The 20,976-nt window shown below is 40.5% G+C and overlaps 2 protein-coding genes across 3 annotated transcripts; one reads left to right on the top strand and one right to left on the bottom strand.

The window, feature by feature from the left end:
* The first annotated feature begins 1,222 nt into the window (after positions 1-1,222).
* Positions 1,223-9,211, top strand: lims1 (LIM and senescent cell antigen-like domains 1). 2 transcript variants are annotated; one of them, XM_035156771.2, is made up of 10 exons: positions 1,223-1,432; positions 2,662-2,818; positions 2,963-3,029; positions 3,986-4,106; positions 4,287-4,436; positions 4,699-4,849; positions 5,886-5,978; positions 6,146-6,194; positions 6,306-6,381; positions 7,167-7,899. In XM_035156771.2, the coding sequence occupies exons 1-10, from the start codon at positions 1,404-1,406 to the stop codon at positions 7,303-7,305; spliced, it is 1,032 nt and encodes a 343-aa protein (XP_035012662.1). In that variant the 5' UTR covers positions 1,223-1,403; the 3' UTR covers positions 7,306-7,899. The 2 variants fall into 2 exon arrangements, with proteins under 2 accessions (XP_035012662.1, XP_035012671.1); XM_035156780.1 differs by having other exon boundaries at positions 1,228-1,432; positions 7,864-9,211.
* On the bottom strand, positions 9,049-16,999 carry nkpd1 (NTPase, KAP family P-loop domain containing 1). The gene is made up of 5 exons (XM_035156756.2): positions 16,864-16,999; positions 14,862-14,984; positions 13,649-13,962; positions 11,565-13,019; positions 9,049-10,875 (listed from the first exon to the last, which is right to left on the bottom strand). The coding sequence occupies exons 1-5, from the start codon at positions 16,880-16,882 to the stop codon at positions 10,582-10,584; spliced, it is 2,205 nt and encodes a 734-aa protein (XP_035012647.2). The 5' UTR covers positions 16,883-16,999; the 3' UTR covers positions 9,049-10,581.
* Between the last annotated feature and the right edge of the window lie 3,977 nt (positions 17,000-20,976).

The raw sequence follows: 20,976 nt of genomic DNA, 5'->3' as shown, positions 1-20,976 counted from the left end.
TTGTAATATTCAACTATAGGCTGAGTAAGTGTACAGTGACAGTGGGTTGTTTTTATTATAGCTAAACGGGGCTGCATTATACTGAGATTTATTGGAAGGTAACCTCTTGTACTTTCCCAAAGATATGTAATATTTAAGTGAAGTTCATAGCCACATTAAAAATGCTTGTTTGAATATGTTGTCTGTGTTTTAACTATAAAGACAACGCTGACACTTCAATTAGCTGTTGTAATGTTTTTTGGACAATACAGGTCCTAGGAGCTGAGCTGAATTTGCCCCGTTTGACCTCTCTTTCTAAGATGCTTCACAAGTTAAGCAAGAAAGCAGTTAGTGGGATTTAGTAAAACAGTCACGCAAACTGTTTTGGGGAGTGGAGAACATCAAATTAGTCATCAGAAATTAATTACGTTTAAACACCCTCTTTGAAATGTTGCACTGCAAACGTTCAGATCCGTGTGTTTGCACAAGAGATTAATGCCTCATGCTGAAACAAGACACAGCAACACAATTAGTCTCCTCTGCAGCCATGCTGGTGAGGGTTGTACTTTGGCACAGTGGTGATTTGAGCTAAATGCTAACAATACTATGCTAACAGTAAGTTCATCTTGGTCACAATCTCAAGTGTGAACATTTGCTAATTAGCATTTAACACAAAGTTCAACCAAGGTGGATGGAAATTTTAATTGTTTCCAGAAAGGTAGTCATTAATAATGTTTGAGGCAAAATTGACCATTTGACCTTTATATTTTAATACTTATACTTATAAGGAGGGCTCCATGTTTTCATACAGTAGCCCAGTCTGGACAAACTAAATACCTTTTGAGTTTTTACGACAACTCAAGGCTACCACAGGTTCTCTTTCATGTTTGGAATGGGAGGGTGAGGTCAGGGGTGTTCAGCTGCAACATGCAACTTCACCACTAGGTGTCACTTAATTCTACACACTGAACCTTTAAGAAAATGTTAAGAAAAGTAAATGAATAAGTTACATTTAAAAAATGCACAAAAACAGAAAAGAAAGAGGTAAAACAACAGTGATGAAACAATTATAAACGTGCAGGAGTGCTGGAAAGTGCAAGATCTAAGTAAAGAGAAATGTTTTAAGTTTTCTTTTAAAGAACAGAGCTGTGAACCTGACAAGAACACCAAGTTATGATGAAGCTGTTTAAAACCCTCACCAGGTTTCCCCGGCTGCTGCTGCTTCTCCCCCGCAGACTCTCCCCGTGTGGGCGGGTCGGGGCCGCCGCCCCCTGCCGGCTCGGGCTCCGCGGGGAGGGGACGAGGAGCAGGACGAGCCCCTTGCAGCAACCCGGAAAACTTTGGTAGTTCAGCGGGAGGAATTAGCTTCAACTGTTCGTGTCACAGCCTCCACTCCGGACCTGAAGCCGCGGCGCTAAGAGGGGATGCTGGGCGTCGCAGGAATGACGGGCAGGTAATGTATGATCTCTCCGTTCCGCTCGGGAAGACGTAAACAACTTCAGGCCGATGGTCCGTTAGCTCCGGAGGCTAGGAGCTAAAGCTAACGGTGCGTTAGCTTGCCAACGTAAGCATTGGGGTACAGTTAGCTCACCGCTACCTCCGTGCTGCTAGATACACAGTTTTTTAAGTACTTGAAAATATGTTCGTAACGATAAGTATTTAGGCTCGTATCAAAAATCCAAGGGGTTGGTTCACTGTTGATTTGTTATTGTTGGTTAATCAACATTAGCGTAACTGGACCTAACTGTTGGGTTAGCATGCTAGTTAGCTCTAACTTTAGTTATATTAAGTTTAAATTAAAACGTTTTGCCATCATCAACCGTCCCTGAACTTAATTAAAGTAAGTTAATTAAAGACTAATGTCATTACTGGAGAAACTGACTTACTGACTTCAGATTACGTTTGGTTGGGTTTGTTAAATTCAACATACAATGTCATTTTATACACATTTATGTTCAAGAGGAAGCCTAAACTGGAATAATGATAATAATGATGTCGGTTGACGCTCAAGATTTAACTTGGTTAATATGCATTTAATTTAGGTAATAGGTAATTAGTGAGTTAATTTGTGTGTCTCTGTGGGTGTATTAGGGCTGCAACAATTTCCATGATCAACTAATATGCAGAGTATTTTTCTATCGGGAATAGTTTAATCAGTTTGTTTGTAAACTGTCAGAAAACAATGTAAGCTGCAATCGGGTTTCCCAGAGTCTAATATAATTAAATGAATATTCTAAAATCTGCAAAAGTATTAAAATACAAAGATAATCAGCAAATCATCGCAATCGAAAAGCTTCTACCAGTTTGGCAATAATCAATTAACATTATAATAGGTGATCGATTTTCTGTCAATTAAGAGGGAGTGAATCAGTTCATTGTCGTAGCTCTATTGTTTATATGTGTGTAAGGAGGAAAGGCTGCACAGTCTCAGTTCGGCTTCAGTACCTCCACGTCTTCACCATATTAGGCAGTGACTGTTGCTGTGAGTAAGTGTTGAGCAAGTTCCCCAACTGATGCACATATCATTTGTATATTCTCTGCGCTGACGGCAGCTGAAACGAGCTCAGCTGCTCGTGTGGGAGTGATGTGTGAAATGATGAACACTGGTCCAGCCTCGCATCCCAGTTATTTATAAGGGGGAAGTAAATGCACTAATAGGTATTTTCTTGTCTCTTGCAACAGCATTGCTAATGCCCTGGCCAATGCGGCCTGCGAGCGGTGTAAGAGTGGCTTCGCTCCGACGGAGAAGATCGTCAACAGTAATGGAGAGCTGTACCACGAGCACTGCTTTGTGTGTGCCCAGTGCTTCCAGCAGTTTCCAGAGGGACTCTTCTATGAGGTAGTGCACTCAAACATACTGCAGCCATCACCATAATTCATTTCACAATGATGAGCAGTAGTGAGAGTGGTAACGATTTTTCTGCTGCACTATTATATAGAGCATGTTGTCTGTGAATGTATCTTAACCTTCTTCTCCTCACAGTTTGAAGGAAGGAAGTACTGTGAACATGACTTCCAGATGCTCTTTGCTCCTTGCTGTCACCAGTGTGGTGAGTTTTACAATTTCTCATAGTTTCTCTTTAGCAGGGTCTTAAAGTCTAAAAAAAGTCTTAAATTCAATAATCTAAATTCTTAAATATTAGTATTATTGTTTTTATTATTATTATGCACTGTGTCTTAAATACATTAGGTAGGTCTTAATGTTAATTTAACTCTACTTCTGCCACACTGAAGTCACATCACAGTCAGACTATGTGTCGATGTACTTTTGATTTTATTATATGGCGACTGGAGCCACACAGGAAAATACGACATTCCCACTTATGGAGATAGAAGGGGCTTGTTTTGGCCTTTTGGGATTCTGCACAGATTAATATGAAAATGTTACCTTGTTTGGCATTGGCAGATATAATAACATTAATAATGGTGGTCTGCCAAACCTTTCTGTCTGTCCCTGATAACGAGCATAGAGATGTACAGTATCTGGAGATTTCACAGACATTTCAGAAAACAAAGCAGTTTATAACAAAGCATTCACAGCACCTCCTCATCTCTAAACCACTGCACCGCGGTGCTTATGTCTATCGAAGCATCCCTGACCTTCATATTTTGTTTGTGAGATCAGCTTCAAATGTGTCCTCACTGAACCTCAAGTATATAAACACTTTCACTTAGAACCTCCCACTTGCATTTAGATCACCCAAGATACCTTTTAGTGCCATGTAAGATTAATTTAAATACAGCTCGAGGGTGTCCAGGGACAGACGCATGCTCTGATTAAATTAAATGGACAATTAAAATGCATTCACCATTCAAGTGTCACTTTGAGAACACTATAGAAAGCACTGCAGTGTATTCTAGTAACTGCAGGTCTCCTATGTGATGGAGTGCACATTATTGACTGCTATACAGTAATAAAAGAAAAAAAGCTTCTAGCTCAGGCAATATTGGAAAAGACAAACTTATACTTGCCGTAAGATGACCTCTCACTTGTGGTTTCCCTCAGGGGAGTTCATCATCGGTCGTGTCATTAAGGCCATGAACAATAGTTGGCACCCAGACTGCTTCTGCTGTGACATTTGCCAGGCGGTGCTTGCAGACGTGGGATTTGTCAAAAATGCTGGCAGGCAAGTATCCCATCTTATTACAGACTTAATATAAGACTGTGACAGCCTGTGGAAGATGTGGTTACGCACACAATGGGCCCGGTGACTCACTCACTGCTCCTTCCTAGCGAATATGTTGGAGTTTGGAGCAGCTGTGACTGAGCCTGCAGAACCACTAAACTTTATTCTCCTCTATTTCAGGCACCTCTGTCGCCCGTGCCATAACCGTGAGAAAGCTCGTGGCCTCGGCAAGTACATCTGCCAGAAGTGCCATTCTATCATAGAGGAGCAGCCACTGATCTTTAAGAATGATCCCTATCACCCGGACCACTTCAACTGCAACAACTGTGGGTCAGTCTTAACATTGCACCTCATTATTTTGAACAGAAAACAACAACTCGAGGGAATATCCGCTCAATAGGGTCCAGACTTTCTCTGGAGTTTGCCTTGATCGACAAAGGAGTCGGCCCATATCACCAAAAGCTCTTGAATGTCTCTGTCTTTCCAAGTTGACACCTTCGTCTGCGTCTTCATCGTGTATGAATAAAACATATAATAGCGACTTCAAAGCCTGTTTCCTTTTATTTATGTTTTACCTTTTCTCTGTCCACAGGAAGGAATTGACATCAGATGCCAGGGAACTAAAGGGAGAGCTTTACTGTTTGCCCTGCCATGACAAGATGGGTGTACCAATCTGTGGTGCGTGCAGGAGACCCATTGAGGGGCGTGTTGTCAATGCTATGGGCAAGCAGTGGCATGTGGAGGTTTGTGAACAAGAACTCTATTTATTAATAACACTGGCTACAGTGTTGCCGTCCTGCATTTTCAGAGTCATGTTTATATGCTTATATTCCTGCTTGTTATTTTGAGGCCTACGAGTTTGTTCCTCCTAAAGAAAGCGTAAAGGCCACACTTGCATACCAATCATGTGTTCACGGTTTAGCATTTGTTTGGAAGAAATAAAGATAAGCATTGTAAGTTTTATTTATTCAGTAATTGGATTGCACAGAAAACTGAAAGTGTAACTCATCCAGACATAATCTTTGCATTCAGCTTCCAACTAGATGTGTCAGGATTCCCAGAGTTGCACATAATGGGCCATTAAACACAAAAAGCTAATAGAATAATTAAGAATGATTAACAAAATGATGTGCTATTAATTCATGCAAAACTTAACAAGTGTCTCTGTGAAAATTGTTCTGCACATTGTCAGCTGGACGACAGGAAATGGGCTTTAGAGAGACTCCTGACACATGAATAAAAGTGGACAAATGTCATAATGGCCACCTTTTTACATTTCATATTATGTGCAATGTTGCCTTGGCACAAAAGCAGAATAAGAATCTATTATGAATTTCACATTTAGTTACCATTACTTATGCACAGGAAAATGAATTCATTAAATAAACCACTTTAAAACCAAAACACTGTAAATGAGCTAATTTGATTTGAGGCAGTCGGAGAGATGTGAGCGCTTGTAAAAAAGATTGTTTCTCCTGAGGCAGAGCACAGCAGAACAAATTGTGTGTTCGTCTGTCTGCCTGCAGGCTGCTGAATTTTAAACTGCTCAAAAAAAACAACACTATCAAAAGTGTATAGAAGTCGGTTTCATTCTAAAAACGGTCATTAGCTGGAATTAATTTAGCAACCAACTACTTCGTGAACTTTTATTTAGCAGGCATTAGAAAGGTAGCATTGCTCACGCAGTGTGTTGGCACCCCCCCTCCTTGAGTCAGTTTCACATGCCTTTGTTAGGAGTCTCCCTTCTTGCCTTCAGCAACCTTTTGTTTTTGTTCACAGCATTTTGTGTGCGCCAAGTGTGAGAAACCTTTCCTTGGTCATCGCCACTATGAGAGAAAGGGGTTGGCGTACTGCGAGACTCATTATAACCAGGTAAGAAAAAGGCCCAGAGAAAATAATGGCTTTCAAGGACATGAAAGACATGATGATGTGGGTAAAGTCCCCAAAAAAGAGTACACAACTAATAACATCTTATCGCTTCACCAAATACATGTTGTGTTTGCTGGCTGAACCCCTAATCTCCTTGTTTTTCTATTAAGCTCTTCGGCGATGTGTGCTATCACTGCAACCGTGTGATTGAGGGCGATGGTGAGTATAAATATAATAAAGCTCATATCTAGTAGAGTTTTTAGTAATTAAGACAGAATGTTGCTTGAAGATACCAACAGTTTTTGGATTCTTCTTCTTTCTCCTCCACAGTCGTTTCTGCCCTTAACAAGGCCTGGTGTGTCAGTTGTTTCTCCTGCTCCACCTGCAACACCAAACTCACTCTCAGGTAAGTGATGCTCATTAACAGCTCTTTACTAACATCTTGTGTATAATACTAAAAGCTGATTCTGTCAGACCTGGTATTAACATCTGTGATAAAGTGGTCAGTGTTCAGTTTGTGTATTCACACCTGACATTCAAATGCATCCTAAATGTGTCTCATGTGACCACTTGTGATCTGATCCCACCTCCGAACTCTAGATGCAAATAAACTGTCACTTGCGTTCGGGAAGACCAAATTATTTAGTTTTTACCCAGTGTGAGTTTACAATTAATAGCATCGTCCGATGATGATGATGTTTGTGCGTGTGTCTGTGTGTTGATGCGAGCGAGAGAGAAAGAGAGCAGGCAGAGTCAGGATGGGCTGAATGATTCAATGAGAGCAACTATGAAGAAAGATTTTACCCATTTGTGGTGATTGGCTATAAACCAACGTATGGACACTTAGAGGAGTAGAAAAACCTTTAAACTGTAGTGGGTGAAAGACGTCAGCTGAGTTGAAGGTCTGTCTTATGTGGCTCAGGTCGAATTTGCGTTCACACAGCAAAAAGAATGTGGCCCCATGCGTCGACTTAGCACCGACCACTTGTGATCGCACCGCTCAGAACTGATGTTAAAACCAGGTCCGAACAGAGTCACAGTTCTATGTAACACTCCTACTTTTCGTGTCCTGACCTAACACCTGGCTCCTACGACTCCTCCCTCTTTGACTCCTTTCCTTTTCCTGCCCCCCCCCCTTTCCTCCAATTTCTCTTCTTTCATGCTTCACTTGCTGCGTTTATGGTAATTCAGAGATAAGTTTGTTGAAATTGACCTGAGGCCAGTGTGCAAGCACTGCTATGAGCGCATGCCCGAGGAGCTGAAGCGCCGCCTGGCTCGACGTGAGCGTGATGCCAAAGACCGCAAGAAAAAACCTGCTGTGTGTCTGTAAAGTTATTATTCTTTACAACTCGCCACTCCGTCTGTTGGTTGGTGTTATCTCTGTCTTCCTCTTTTTCTGTGCTGCTCCTTGTTTATTCCCTTGACAGTGCTGCATCATATCATTCTTTATTTCCTTAAGTCAAATCAGGACTCTGCATTTGTTTTAATGGTATAAATTTCAGAACTATACCTGTATATTAAACAAAAGTTTTTCCCGATTGCTGCTTATGAGAAGCTTAAGCTTCCATCAAGACTTTTTAAAAATGAGATAAGTAATTGCTACATTGCAGTAAAGGGCAAAGCTATAATAAGGATAATTTCAATGGATTCCATTATAAGTCAAGATGATAAGATGGTGAATTACCTACTAAAAGTATGGCCTTAATTATAATATAATTTAAAGTGAGGAGATGATGACTTTGAATAAATTCTAACCTGCTGTGGTAATAATATTTAGATAAAGAACTATGCAGGTGGGGGGCAGATCTGGAAAGGTTAATGTATGCCAGAGACAAGTCATTAAATAAATATTTAGCATTTACATGGTGTTGTTTTTCCTTCTTTGCAGAAACAAGTTTGTTGAGTTTGACATGAAGCCTGTCTGTAAAAAGTGCTACGAGAAGTTTCCTCTGGAGCTGAAGAAAAGGCTCAAGAAGCTCGCAGAGTCGCTGGGACGCAAGTGAGCTGCGTCAGGCAGACGACCTTGAAAGTATGGTGACTATATTCCTGCTGTGCCTGTGGTAATAAGATACCTGCTGCTTTACAACATGGGAGACTGGCATTACACTAGTATATCAATATTAAACATGTAAATCAGGGATCCATTAAAAAATATGTACATATAAAAATACACCAGTGTGGTCTTGTTATAAATGTGCCTGTTAGCAGATGTTTTTTTCGTCCTGTTTTTTTTTATACATTCCTAAACTAAATTGTCCAAATATTTTTTCCTCTCCTGTCCAAGAAAATTGAATTTAATTTACTGCAGCTCTGTCTAAAACTTTTCATTGAATTTGAAGCTTGTATTGCAATTACATTGAATATATAAACTGTGTCTTAAAATGCAAATACTCATGTGTTAGTGTAGAATCTTATTTTGATAAAGTATCGACTGAAAGAAAAAGTTTACTTGACTTTTCACCACAACCTCTGTGGTCTTAAGGATATTTTAATGTCTCTTCTCCCTGATATCGAAATTAAATAATGTTGCAAGAAAACAATCAAAATTCTGGGGTCAAGACTCAGCTGCAAAAATTAAGTGTCAATTAATCCACACCTGGATATATATATTAAATGTATGTCAGAAGTTTCTATGTAATGATTTCAACTGTTTGCTTCTTGCCACTTATCAGTCTGTTGTGACAGATATATAATCCATCGGTACTTATTTTATTCAAATAATTACTCTGTGGTTGTTAATTCGTCCAATCGTCCCATAATCTTAATATTTACAAAGAGTACATTGGGAGAAAATATGAGATGAGGAAACAAAATAATCTTTTAAAGTGACCTGTTGTTTGGACTGTATGCTCAGTGTAATGTTATTGCTTGTACTGTGAATGCCTGGAGTTTGCCACTGTTATATTTAGCCAAATTTCTGCAGGGAAACGGTTCAAAGCAAAACAGACAAAATGAACCTTCTGCTTATTAATTAACATGTGAACGCTTTGATGTTAAAATATCATGAATGAGTCAGCACATTGTTTGCAGACAGGAAAATGTGCTTTAAAAAGGTGACCTACAACAAAAAAGATATATTTGTGTGGATAAGCATTTTTATTATGGTTTTGCATTTTTCACTTGTCAGAGTTTACATTATTGATTTTGCATGAAATGGAGAATTACAATTCATTGCAGGAACTATACAGTATTTGGTTTTCTGTTGAATGATCAATAAACGTTGCCTGAACACATCACAATGGATTTCAGTTGATGAAAGAACCAAATAAATTGTGTCAGTGTCCTTTCAGGCTCGGAAAATGAGGCCTCCTGTGACTGAATCATGGTGATGTCCATGTCCTCAACTTTCTCCCACTTTAATTTAGGTTTTTAAAACTTGTGGGAAGCGTTTATGAGCATAAAAACATCAAGCACCTACAAACTCTTTACAGATTGCACAGTAAAGTTACAGTACATATAGAGGAAAACCATAAAACTTTTTAAAACAAGAATAAAAGACATAACTACTCGGAGTTTTTTGCATGAGCGAGCCTCTTTTTCATCCTCACAGTGAACTACATCATTCTCTGAATTGTTAATGGACTAAAAAAAGATTTATTTACAAGTATAAGGTCATAAAATATGTAATTTTACACTTAAACAGAACTTAAGTGGTTAAGTAAGAGTCTGGGTTTCAACTCATAAAGAGCTGACAGTTTCACAGCTTAAATTCCACATCCCTTTCTGTTTGTTAGCTATTCTTCTAAAACACAAAGACGTAAAACAAAAACAAGAAAAAGTAAACAGTGTCTCATAAAAGGCCCTTTTCACAGCAGACATTTTGATATGTCAAGAGTATTCAAAGTTTTATTAACAAAATAAACAATAGCTCCGTTCTATCCAAATGTCACAATAAGCCATAACAGTGTGACAGTGAGCAATCCCAGGACTTAACAAATGAAATCTAAATGCAATTTATTGAGTCATCAAGGCTCAGTAGCTCATTGTGCTCCTGTTGAGAACAGAGGGAGTGATGAGCTGAAATCCCTCCATGGGTTTCAGGGTGCATGTAGACAGTTTGACAAAGTTGGTTAGACACCGTCATTAGCAGATTGAGAGGTTAAGCAAAGTGGTGCTCTATATATTTTGGGGGCGGGGGGCAGCTATTTTAATTACAGTGATCCTCTTCCCATGTGCAAATGCGGCATCTTGGGCTTCGTGTTGCCCAAGATCATTGTGAATGACTGAAGAAATACAATTAAGCTGGAGAAGGACAATAGGTGCAGTCGGACCAACCTGCAGCGCTGACACAGGCGTTATTTCACACATCATAGTCAGGGTAGCAGTATTCCCTGGCCTGCTCCTAGTCTTTATGCTATGCTAATATACTATATTTACCTGCTGGCTATAGCTTCACATTTAGCACTGAAACCATAGACTGAGACATGAGAGGGATCAGGATCTTCTCATCTAACCATGGCAAGAATCTGATATTTCCCAAAACGTTGCACTAAACCTTTAATCATTTATCTGTAACACTGAAACATTTAGCAAATATGTATTTTTATGATATTTGTCGCTATGGTTCACATGCAGATCGTGATTTTATGCACATCAGACGTAATTCCTACATAGAGCTGCTAACCAGACTGGCATTGGACGAGTAATGATGGTGCTTATGTGCTTTAAACCTCAGGAGCTGGTTTTGAGGATGAGAAGGTGCCGGCAGCAGGTTCTTGTTCTGAGGTCGGAGATGTGATGGTAAACCCAGGAAGTGCAGTCTGAAAGTCGCCCATTCTCCATAGGTCATGTCTAGGAGGTCTTTGAGGTCGTCCGTGTTACCAAAGAGCAGGGCCATACCATTGAGGTCATTGCTTTCCACTTTATCAATATACTTGCTGGGGTACTTCATCCTCTCCAACTAGGGAAAAAAATGACATTTAAATGATTGTAAATATACTTCCTGTTACAAAATGAAATGAATGAATTGATCTAAAAAAAATCACTTTCTGTTGCATCTGATTTTGATTTGCAACATCACGAGAGGTGACAAAACACATTACTCTAAATATATAAAAAGTCATAATAAAATAGTTATTTTTGTTGTTAGTGGGGAAGTCTGCTGTTGTTCCTGTGCTGATTTCAAATAAACTATTCATGCAGGGGGGATACACAGAGAACTATGCATGTATCTAATATTTTGTAACCTCTTTAAGTCTATTACTGCAGAACTGTATTGAGTTAACAGCTGTTCCGGTGGCTTTTAGTGTGAAGCAATCTCTGGAAGTTCTATTCATATGCCACAAAGGTTAGTGCAAAAACAGACTTCTCTGTTTTTAACAGTGGGTGACAATTCAATTTTACAGGGAGAAATTGAGACATTGAGAAGCAGCAGCCACATTGAGCTGTTTGATGAAGAGCTGCAGGCGACGGGCGGCATGACTCCAACCTGCTCGTCTGAGTGCGCTCTACAGTTGTGTAGACAAATGCTCATGGCTCGATGGGAAAAGGTTGATGTTTAGCACAGCAGTTGTATTTCTGAAATAAAATCCGCTCAAACTAACCAGGACCGAAATCTTGCCGATTGTAACTTTAAAAAAAATGTCTTACCTCTTTGCATACACCCTCTGTATCCATATTTATAATAGTTGTGATTGGTAGAGGGGCCAGGTCCCTCATCCAACCAGAATCCTTCAGCCTGGACGTCCCTCTCATCTGAGCCAGCTCCTTCCTGATTGTGTGATCCAGGTTCACCGTCACCACTTCAAATGTCTTCAAGTCCTTTACGGTGAACTGGAAATCTACCGTGAGAAACCTTTCAAACATCTCAGGATCTCCGTCCTGCTCGAGGAGGTCCTCAATCTGCGCACTCATCACGTACAGCTCTGCCTTGGACTCTCTGAAGACTTCCCACAAGGTCTTTGAGTCGTCCGTGTTGTCCACGCTCTTACAATCAATAGCTGCTCTTTGCTCAGCATCTTCTGCACACTGGATGATCCAGCTGAGTCGGCAGGGCCACTGATTGGCTAAGACCACCCATGCTGCAATGTTCTCTGGTTGAGGAAGATGTTTGTTCAAGGCTATCATGATCACGGTCACGCGAATGGAGTTGATCACCCTCCTCATGGACATGGCATCATCTGACATGTACTGGTTTATATTTCTTTTATTGCTGGTCATTATGCTCCTCACCAGTGTCTCTACTTCCTCTTCATTTACATCAAATGCTTCTGTAGTTGTATCGGTTGGTGAATTTGACTGTTCCAGTGGAATAAGTACTTCTGTTGCATCTGAGGAAGATTTGTTGTTGGGGTCCCCTGTTCTTTGATTATCTTTCCCCGCGCTCATATCCTCAGGGATTTTTGAATTACCAGTGAGGCTGTAATATAAACTCTGCTTTGAATCATCGCACAGTGGTGGGATAGTGAAGGCCAGAGTAACTATGCGGTTCAACAACGCATACGCTCTGTCCTCTTCGCTGAAACAGTCGTCTGCAAAGTTCACTTTCTGCACAAGAACATCTGGGTCCACTGCCAGAATAGAAATAAACGGACTCTCCTCGTCTGAAAGCAGAATGTTGATGGCTTCCAGAACTGCCACAATTTTCTTAGGCGCGCAGCGGTCCAGATTGGTGATCTTCAGCACCACTCGAATCCTTCTCCTCTCAAATAACTCCATAAACCGGATGAAGCGACACAGGAACCACATTTCCTTTCTCACCTCATTCATAAAACCAAGTTGGCTGCTCACCCGCTTGTTGTCCATACCCTTGTTAATGTTCACTTCCTGGTTGACAATGAGGTTCTTAACCATTAGAAAGGTGAATCTGACTGCACTTGCTGCTGGGACTCCCAACGAAGCAATGATCAGGCCCTCGAGCATACCCACCTGACCATTTCCTTTATTCGCACCCCCATCTGGCTTTACCGCAGGTTTGGGAATGCCAAATGTCAATAGGAATACCAGGATGATGACTGGTACCACAAGAATGACCAGAACGAGACACCACAAAGGGCAGCAGCAGATCTTCTTGGACCTCCAGTTGTTCGTACCATTCTCCACAATCTTCAAGTTTTTGTACAAACAAAACAGAACGAGAAGCAGGTTAGACACCACAGGCATGGATTTAGCAAAGGAGATGGCAATGCTGATTGGTTGGTTGGTTGGTTGGACAATTATTTGTCTGCCATTAAGTTTTGTACAAACATGATTCCCAGACAAAAAATCCTAATGAATCTTTACCTTAGTCAAAATTTGCCGTTTAAATTGCGAGATTTAAAAATGAAACGTTTCATACTGACATTCATGATATATTGTAAATTGTACCTGTGATTTTTTTACTTTTCATCAGGGACTATCAATAAGGCAAAATTTTCCTTTCTCCAAAATATGTCTTCTATATCCAAAAATATGAGGAGTCTGCAACAGAGATTTAAGCTACGAATCCATCTTAAATCTCTGTGGCATCAACAAGCCACATGTGTGAAACTCAAGAGGATGTAATTAACTCAACAGAACTAGTTGTCATCGGTTACAGCACTTTCCTTTATGACCAATGGCCGTATAACCATTAACCTTGGCTTCACTGAAGTAGGCTCCTTTGTGAGCCTGTTAGCATGCTGATGTTAGCACTTAGCTGTGGCTGTAGATTCTGTCTTTGGTCTCAGAATAAAAAGGTAAGAGGATTCACAAACCTTCTTCTTGAATTCCTCCTCTTCATCATGTTGTGCCACACGGTAGAGTGCAAGCTGTAATCTCCCAAAGTTTATCTGCATGGCCTGAAACAGTCGTATGGCTAGCCCGGCCCAAAGCAGGTCACTGCCTGCGAAATGCCAGGCACTGAAATGTACATAAATGAACCGGATGTCATGGAGCTGCTGGTTGGTCTTAGTCCAAACAGGCCTGTAGAAGAGCAGTCGGCCAATGAGTCCAAAGAAGCCTGTGAATGACGAGCGAGGTTTTCCTTTGTGTTCATTCTCTATCTTCACCGCCTCCTCGTCCATGAACACTGAGGGAAAAAATATGTGCATGTCGGGATAAAAGATACAAATCAAGGCAGATAAATCTCACAACATGTAAAACGACATGTTGGTTAGTTGGCAAGGATGTAAAATAATGGAAAATGTAAGGTTTTTCGACTATAATGTGAAATATAATAGCAGTAAGTGGAAGAATTTAACTAATTTGGCTCTCACCAACTGACGAAATGCCCTGAGGCTTGTCACTAAAACCATAATCTGCTTCAGGGAAAACATCAGCCTGACTCTTCTGCAGAAATACAAAGTTATCCACAATAAAAAAAAATGATTATGATGTGACCATCAAGTCTGTTCCAACATCTGGAATATTGTCTGCCAAGGTTTAAAAAGAAATCATTACAACAACCCTGTAGTGTTAGACCTTCAGGGTAACAAATAGACAACCTTAAACTTTTCTCTTTGAGCTCGTTGCTGCAGCTGCACATGTTCCATTCAGCCTGTTCAATGTCATGTACGGCACATATGAAATAAAACCTTTTATGTTTGAATCCTCACATATTCGAATGTACAAGGTGACTATGTGTTCCGATGTCTCTGAATATGTGAGTTGTTATAGGCTATTTCAAGGATGTTATGACTTCAAGGCTCTCTGTTTGTTTTTTTGTTGGTTGGTTTGATTGTCAACAGGATTATGTAAAAACTACTGAATGGATATGTAACAAAACTTGGTGGAAATGGTGAATGGGCCACGAGGAACCCATGAAATTTGGCTTTGGATCTGAAAGAAAGGGGCTGATTCAGGAATTTTTCATCATTAACATTGCATTTTCTGTATGTTTTTGATTGTCGATTGTCAATGTATGAATCATCCAGCACATGAAACGACAACATGCTGGGATGCACACGGTCAGACACACAGTTCACCCACCTTCCATTTGCCCGAGGATCATGTTGACTCGATTCTGACATGAAGAGTAGAGTCCCACAGTTGCAGGCGATGAAACTTTCGTCAGGGTCTTGGACAGGGCGTACGCATAACTATCATCTGAAACTTCAGGAAAGAGGAAAAACAGCATGGTGTCATTTCAAATTTTCACATGTATTTAACCGAAGCCTTGATTCAGAGCAAACTCCTTCCTCAATAACCTCCTCAGTGAGCTTAAGCTGAGAGAATTTTTGGCACACCTGTTCGATATGGGGCGTCAAACATGAGTGCACATTAAACCTGAGAAAACAGGATCTCCAGTAGAGACGCTCACAGGATTAATTATTACAGACAATGTTCCTGATGAACTGAAAACGTGTTTTTCCCCAGTTTAGCATAATCATAGCGCAGCGACAGCGCAGGTACATGACAGGTGTTCATTCAGCCGTTAATAAGGGGAACATTTGCACGAGTGAATATGTTCTCAGCATAAACTTTGCTCCCGGATGAATGTCGATGGGCATTCAAATTTTCACAAAGCGAGAGTGGAGCTTATTCTGTGTTCTAAATATACGCTTTTCTGTATAGTATTAACTGCAAAGGCTACAATTTAGTCATTCAGTCTGTCAGTGTCTGTTTACTTTGCCTCTTCAATAATCTTCATGTCATTTCAGATCCTGCCACTCCCTTCGCCCTGCAGTGAAACCAGCCCTCTCCATTGATTCCCCACACCCACCTGTGCATCTGCCTCCCATCCTCTCTTTACCAGCCCACCTCCACCAGAGGCCTGTACTACGAAGTGCTATTTGCAGTCATCCAGGTAACTTCAAGTTTAGTTGTGGTTTCTTGTTCCTACAAAGCTGAATCACTTCTTGCAGCACACTTAACCTGCCAGGTCAGAGTCTGTCAACAGCCCAATGGCCAATCAGATCACTGGAAAACCAGAGTCAACATTACAGGATCCCAACAGGGACAAAAGACTGAACCACACAGAAAAAACTAAATAAAGAGCAACAGATCAATGAAATTGTTTTTTATTTTTGTTCCAGACTTCCCATCTGTCCATTTTGTTTCTAAACAAAGATACTTTATTTATAAAGACAGTTTATCACACTTAATAAATACATAACTAACAACTTCCCTGACAGTGTTGATGCTTATACTCTTATTTCATCGCTGCAGCTCAGAGCAACATGAGGCGACTGATGTCTTGTATTCGAAAAATTATCCGCAACAAGTGGACGACCCCCCACTATATTTGTATCTAAGGATTCATTACATTTGATAGAATAGCTGCACAAATTGATCAATTTCTGTTATTATTGAATTCACCATGTTCATTCAGTTATTTCGCTGGGGAAAGACTCACTGGCCCTCACATACAACAGTGTATCATTGGCATCGACACTGTGTGGTGTCATCCAACCTTTGTTTTTTAACAGCAATGTAATGTGGGCTAAAACAAAATGTAATACAGCCCATAGGAGCCTGTGGAAACTGTAATGATACTCCAATCAGCTGTCTGTGTATGTGTGTGTGTCTATCTGAGTGAAAACAACAACAAATGAAGATGTTGATTAACCAGTCTGACAACTATGAGCACCGGGTTCAAGAAAAAAAAACGATGTCAGATTATACGGACAGATATGCATCACTTATTTATCTAAAACCAAAATATTTTCCAAATTTCCATGCACATTATAAAGGTTAAATGTCAATATTCACAAATACAGCCCCTATGTGCAGCAGTGATCGAAACAAAGTCATTGAAAGACGTTAATACAGAGACAATGATGATACCACTACAAGAAATAATTAGCCAAACCGACCAAAGTAACAGAGTCTGGAGCCACTTACAATCACTGTGTGCCCAATTCTGATTCCTAGAGTGTTCACAGGGCGTCTGAGAGCATTTCACAGACAATGTGAAAGTGAAAACAGAGCCCGTCTGAGGAGGCTAGAAAAAGCTGAGTCACAGAGGTGTCATTACCTGCAGATCACTCACCTCTTGGTGGATTATACATGATGACTGGCTGGTGGGACGTGCAGCTTTCACAGAAAAGACTTTTTGACCTGAGGAGAATGAGGAGCAGCAGAGATCTCAGCTCAGGCACTGCAGTGGAGAGGTGTGTGTGTGTCTGTGTGTGTTTGTGTAGTCACAGGTCCCTCCTCACTTTCCTCTCTCTTCCTCGCCTCTGTGAGGAATCGAAATCACCAAATTGGACAAACTGTCTACTTGTGTAATTTTTTTCAATGGTGAGATTAAATATCATTTAAGGTGAAGAAATATATTAGTAACAAACAAATGGGAAAAAAAACCAGGATAATTTAGGCACGATTATACTGTATGTGCCAGTCCTGGTTTCAGAACGTCCTCAGTGAGAAGAATGAGCCCACACGACTAAACGATTATGAGGAGATCACAAAAAAGTGTTTTTATGCAACATAAACCGTGTGAGCCGTCTTACATCAAAACTACAGTTCAATTCCTCCACCAAGGGGATAATGTTTGATTGTACTTTTGACTGTTTGATTGTAAGCAAGATGACATAGCAACAACTAAATGAATTTGGTGGAAAAATGGTGTGTTGGTCAAGGAAGAACCCAACAAATCTTGGTGCAGATACGGAATTGATTTTTTCACTTTCTTTAACATTGGGTTTTTCAACATTTTCAACATTTTCTCAGTGAATCATTCATGGATCTTGATGGAAAAAAAAAAAGTCTGGCACATTCAGGGGACTGGCATCTACGTGTCCGCAGCTTTTGTAGTAGATTGATGGAGGTTAGTGTTTAATCCTACTCTCTGAGCTGACGGCCAAGTTCCCTTCTTGAGAAAATGAACATTTTCCACTTGTTACTTTTGCGATTTGTGCACTTAAGGCTGTGTAATGAATATTGTTGAGGAATGTCTAGTGTGCAAGTTTGGGGATCTGTGACCGCTGATTGAGGAGAAGATGGCTTTTGATGGAAAATGCATTACGTTGTTTTGCTCATAATTTTCTTGAGAAAACAGTTCAACGGAAATCCAGTCTTTTTCACATGCAGCTGATCAATACAACTGATTAAATTCTGTATTGACACAGCTGGAGTGAATCTATGCTTGTTCACACTGCAGTCATTTGTAACCGGGAGCTTTTTGCATTCATGTTGCACATCCGGCAAATATGCAGAGTCTGTTATGTTTTAATTAAAGAGCAAATTTAAAGAAATGCTAATAATAGCCTTATCGAGCGTAGCAGTGCTCTTAACTTGTTCAGCAGCAAACAACGTGACAACATTAGTGTTTTTTATGGAAAACACTATGGGGCCTCTGTGCTTTTACCAGGCTCATGCTGTCCGTGGATGTTTTTGGACACTTACAGGTCAGGTCTCTCTCCCTAACTCTGTACACAGCCTTGTTTTGTATCATCACTGTGACTAGCTGCTGTTTCTCACTGCGATATGTGTCCTTTTAGCTGCCAGAGCCGATAGCTGATTTGCAAAGGTGAGGCTAGGGAGTGAGTCACATACAAATTTACCAGTAAAATGAAATTTCATGGGCTTCCAGCCAGCTGCTTTATTTCTAAATGGTGAAAATGTGGAAACGTGTTTTTTCTACCTAAACACGTAAATCCAATGTGTGCGAATCACGGACTGCTAGAAATGATGGAAAAGACTGTTTCTTTATGAAGATTGATACATGAACATTTATAAACACTGTAAACTGATTTTTGTCTTTGACAGATGGATGGATACACGTTTAGACCTCATCTCTACCCTGAAGTAACCAAATATCAATCACAGCACATCAGAAATGAATCAACATATTGTACAGAATGCTGTAATGTCGTGTTTCCCTGTTTTGACCTAATTCTAGTTTTTATTATTGTTTTGAGGGGGGGTCATGCTTAAATGCCTCTCACCCATTTAGTGTTTATATTCTTTTATTTATTCTTTTACAAGCACCATGTATCTATGTTTTGAGAACGGCTATAGAAAGAGGTATTGTACCAAACTCCTCCGCAGCTCAATGGAAACCAACACGAGTGCGATGAAGGTCCTTCAAAGTGCTGACATTGCAAAGACAGAAATTCACAACCCCACAGTGATTGACAGGCATTTAAATGAATTGTTTTAAGATTACTGACCGACATTAACGTGCACGGAAAAGCCAACAGTTTTGCTGTGTCAGTGATTACCTTGCAGAACAAGTTTTTCTCCCCTGCTTTGTGCTCTTGCCTGCACATGCCCAACAGTTCCCTCGACAGCCTGAAAGACCAAAGAGAAACATGAGTTACTCACAGACTTTTATATTAGGTTTATGTTACTTTGATTGCACCACCTCTGATCAGCGTACATAAAATAACTGCAATCTGCATCTTGGAAACTTGTGTAAAACTTGTGTAAATATGTTTAAAGCTCCAATATAGTAATTCTGATATGTTTAATGAGTTACTGATGAAACAAGCTTACCTGCTTGTACTCTAAACGTCACTCCTGAGCTTTACTGCGACTGATCTTCAATTATTAGGAATCCAGAAGACACAGAGGAACATGTAGCAGCAGCAGCTAAGGTGTGGTGAACCTTATACCCCCGAGACGTCAGAGTTGTAAAACTTTACAACATTGATAAGAGAGAAAAGCCACAGGCCATGTGTGGAGCTCCAGGAAGTGAGGTCACATCCCAGATCAAGCTGTAGATTTCTCCACTCGATTCTCTGTTCACACAATCTGACTGAAGTGGGTAGTTCCTGAAAGCATTACAAGGCAGAAAAATCTCCTTTCTCGCAATAGCTCCTGGTATTAACAGTCCACCGTTTTCAAAAATGGAACAAATGAGAGACTTCACGTCGGAGGCTTGGGTCTGCATGATTCATGAACTGAATTCCTGGTTGGTAGACCCTCAGGTTGCTCCGCTTGGCCTGACCTGACATGCAAAGTATTTAAGGTGCCAGAGCAGCAGCACCAAAGACTTTCTTCCCCTAGAGCTAGGTTTGTTATGACATAAGTGGTTAGTCAAGCTCTGGAAAACAAGCTAAGCTTGGAGTCTTATTTCATTTTGAATATTTAGTTTTTTTTAAATTTTTTTGCTTTAACCTACTTTTACTATCTGGTGTCACAGTTTAGCCCCAAACAGGAGTCCTGCACAAACTACAAATAAACTTGTGAAGATGGTGCTTTGATCATAGACTGTGGACATTTAGACTGCGGGGGCCTGAAACCTGTGTTTTCTCGAAGGACCAGCAGAGTGGGACTCCACTAGTTGCAAAAAGAAGTTTCCACTGAAGTCTATGAGAACATGGATCAATTTCTCACTTGATTTATGTGTCACTTATGTCAATAAACGTTTTTAAACAGAGTTTATGGTCTCATTCGCTAGTTTCAAGTCTTTCACAATACAGCATGATGCTCATTTGGTAAATTATGGCCCCATTTAGAGTAAAATAGGCGATAAAGCAGTTTGCATAGGGACGTGGAAGCCGTGTGATTGCAGGTGTAGGTGGGTGTGCAGTGTCATCGAGCTCTCTGTCGGGCTCATCCAAAGAACCAAGATGGCGCTGAATAAAAAGCCAGCTCCCAGACCAATGGGTGAAATCAGGGTGGACTGACATTTGGCTTTAATACATTTCCAATGTCGCATTTAAATAAGTATCTGTATGCAGACAAACACGCGACACAAGCACGTGTGGTGATCATCAGAACTTATCTTCTTCGTTATTGCGACCAAGCAGTTTTGTGTCAAAGCCATGCATCAATACCGTGTTTATATATTTTATATCTGGGAGCAAAATTCGAATTTTACTAATTTTCAGGTGAGCTGCTGAGATGAAGTTTAATTAGTGCACTTCTGATTAAGATTTAAAGTGCTCGGCCTGAGGGAGACTAATTCTGTCTTGACTCCCAGTACCTGATTGTTCAACTACTTTAATTAAGTTGATTGTCATGGAGAGACTGTGTGTGTGTGTGTGTGTGTGTGTGTGTGTGTGTGTGTGTGTGTGTGTGTGTGTGTGTGTGTGTGTGTGTGTGTGTGTGTGTGTGTGTGTGTGTGTGTGTGTGTGTGTGTGTGTGTGTGTGAGGGAGAGAGAGGTTCGCAGTTATTGCTTGGCCAGAGGTCTTTTGCTAATCAATACTGAAT

The sequence above is a fragment of the Hippoglossus stenolepis genome, chromosome 1, assembly GCF_022539355.2.
Source record: "Hippoglossus stenolepis isolate QCI-W04-F060 chromosome 1, HSTE1.2, whole genome shotgun sequence".
In the NCBI taxonomy this organism is placed as follows: domain Eukaryota; kingdom Metazoa; phylum Chordata; class Actinopteri; order Pleuronectiformes; family Pleuronectidae; genus Hippoglossus; species Hippoglossus stenolepis.
This window is presented reverse-complemented; position numbering and strand designations above follow the sequence as displayed.

Coding starts and splice junctions, on each gene's coding strand:
- nkpd1 (XM_035156756.2), bottom strand. Junction 13,963..14,861: donor GATCCTCGGGCAAATGGAAG/GTGGGTGAACTG, acceptor TTTTTCCCTCAG/TGTTCATGGACGAGGAGGCG. Junction 13,020..13,648: donor AGGAGGAATTCAAGAAGAAG/GTTTGTGAATCC, acceptor AAAAACTTGAAG/ATTGTGGAGAATGGTACGAA.
- lims1 (XM_035156771.2), top strand. CDS start 1,404: ATGCTGGGCGTCGCAGGAATGACGGGCAG. Junction 4,107..4,286: donor TTTGTCAAAAATGCTGGCAG/GCAAGTATCCCA, acceptor CCTCTATTTCAG/GCACCTCTGTCGCCCGTGCC. Junction 5,979..6,145: donor GCGAGACTCATTATAACCAG/GTAAGAAAAAGG, acceptor TTTTCTATTAAG/CTCTTCGGCGATGTGTGCTA.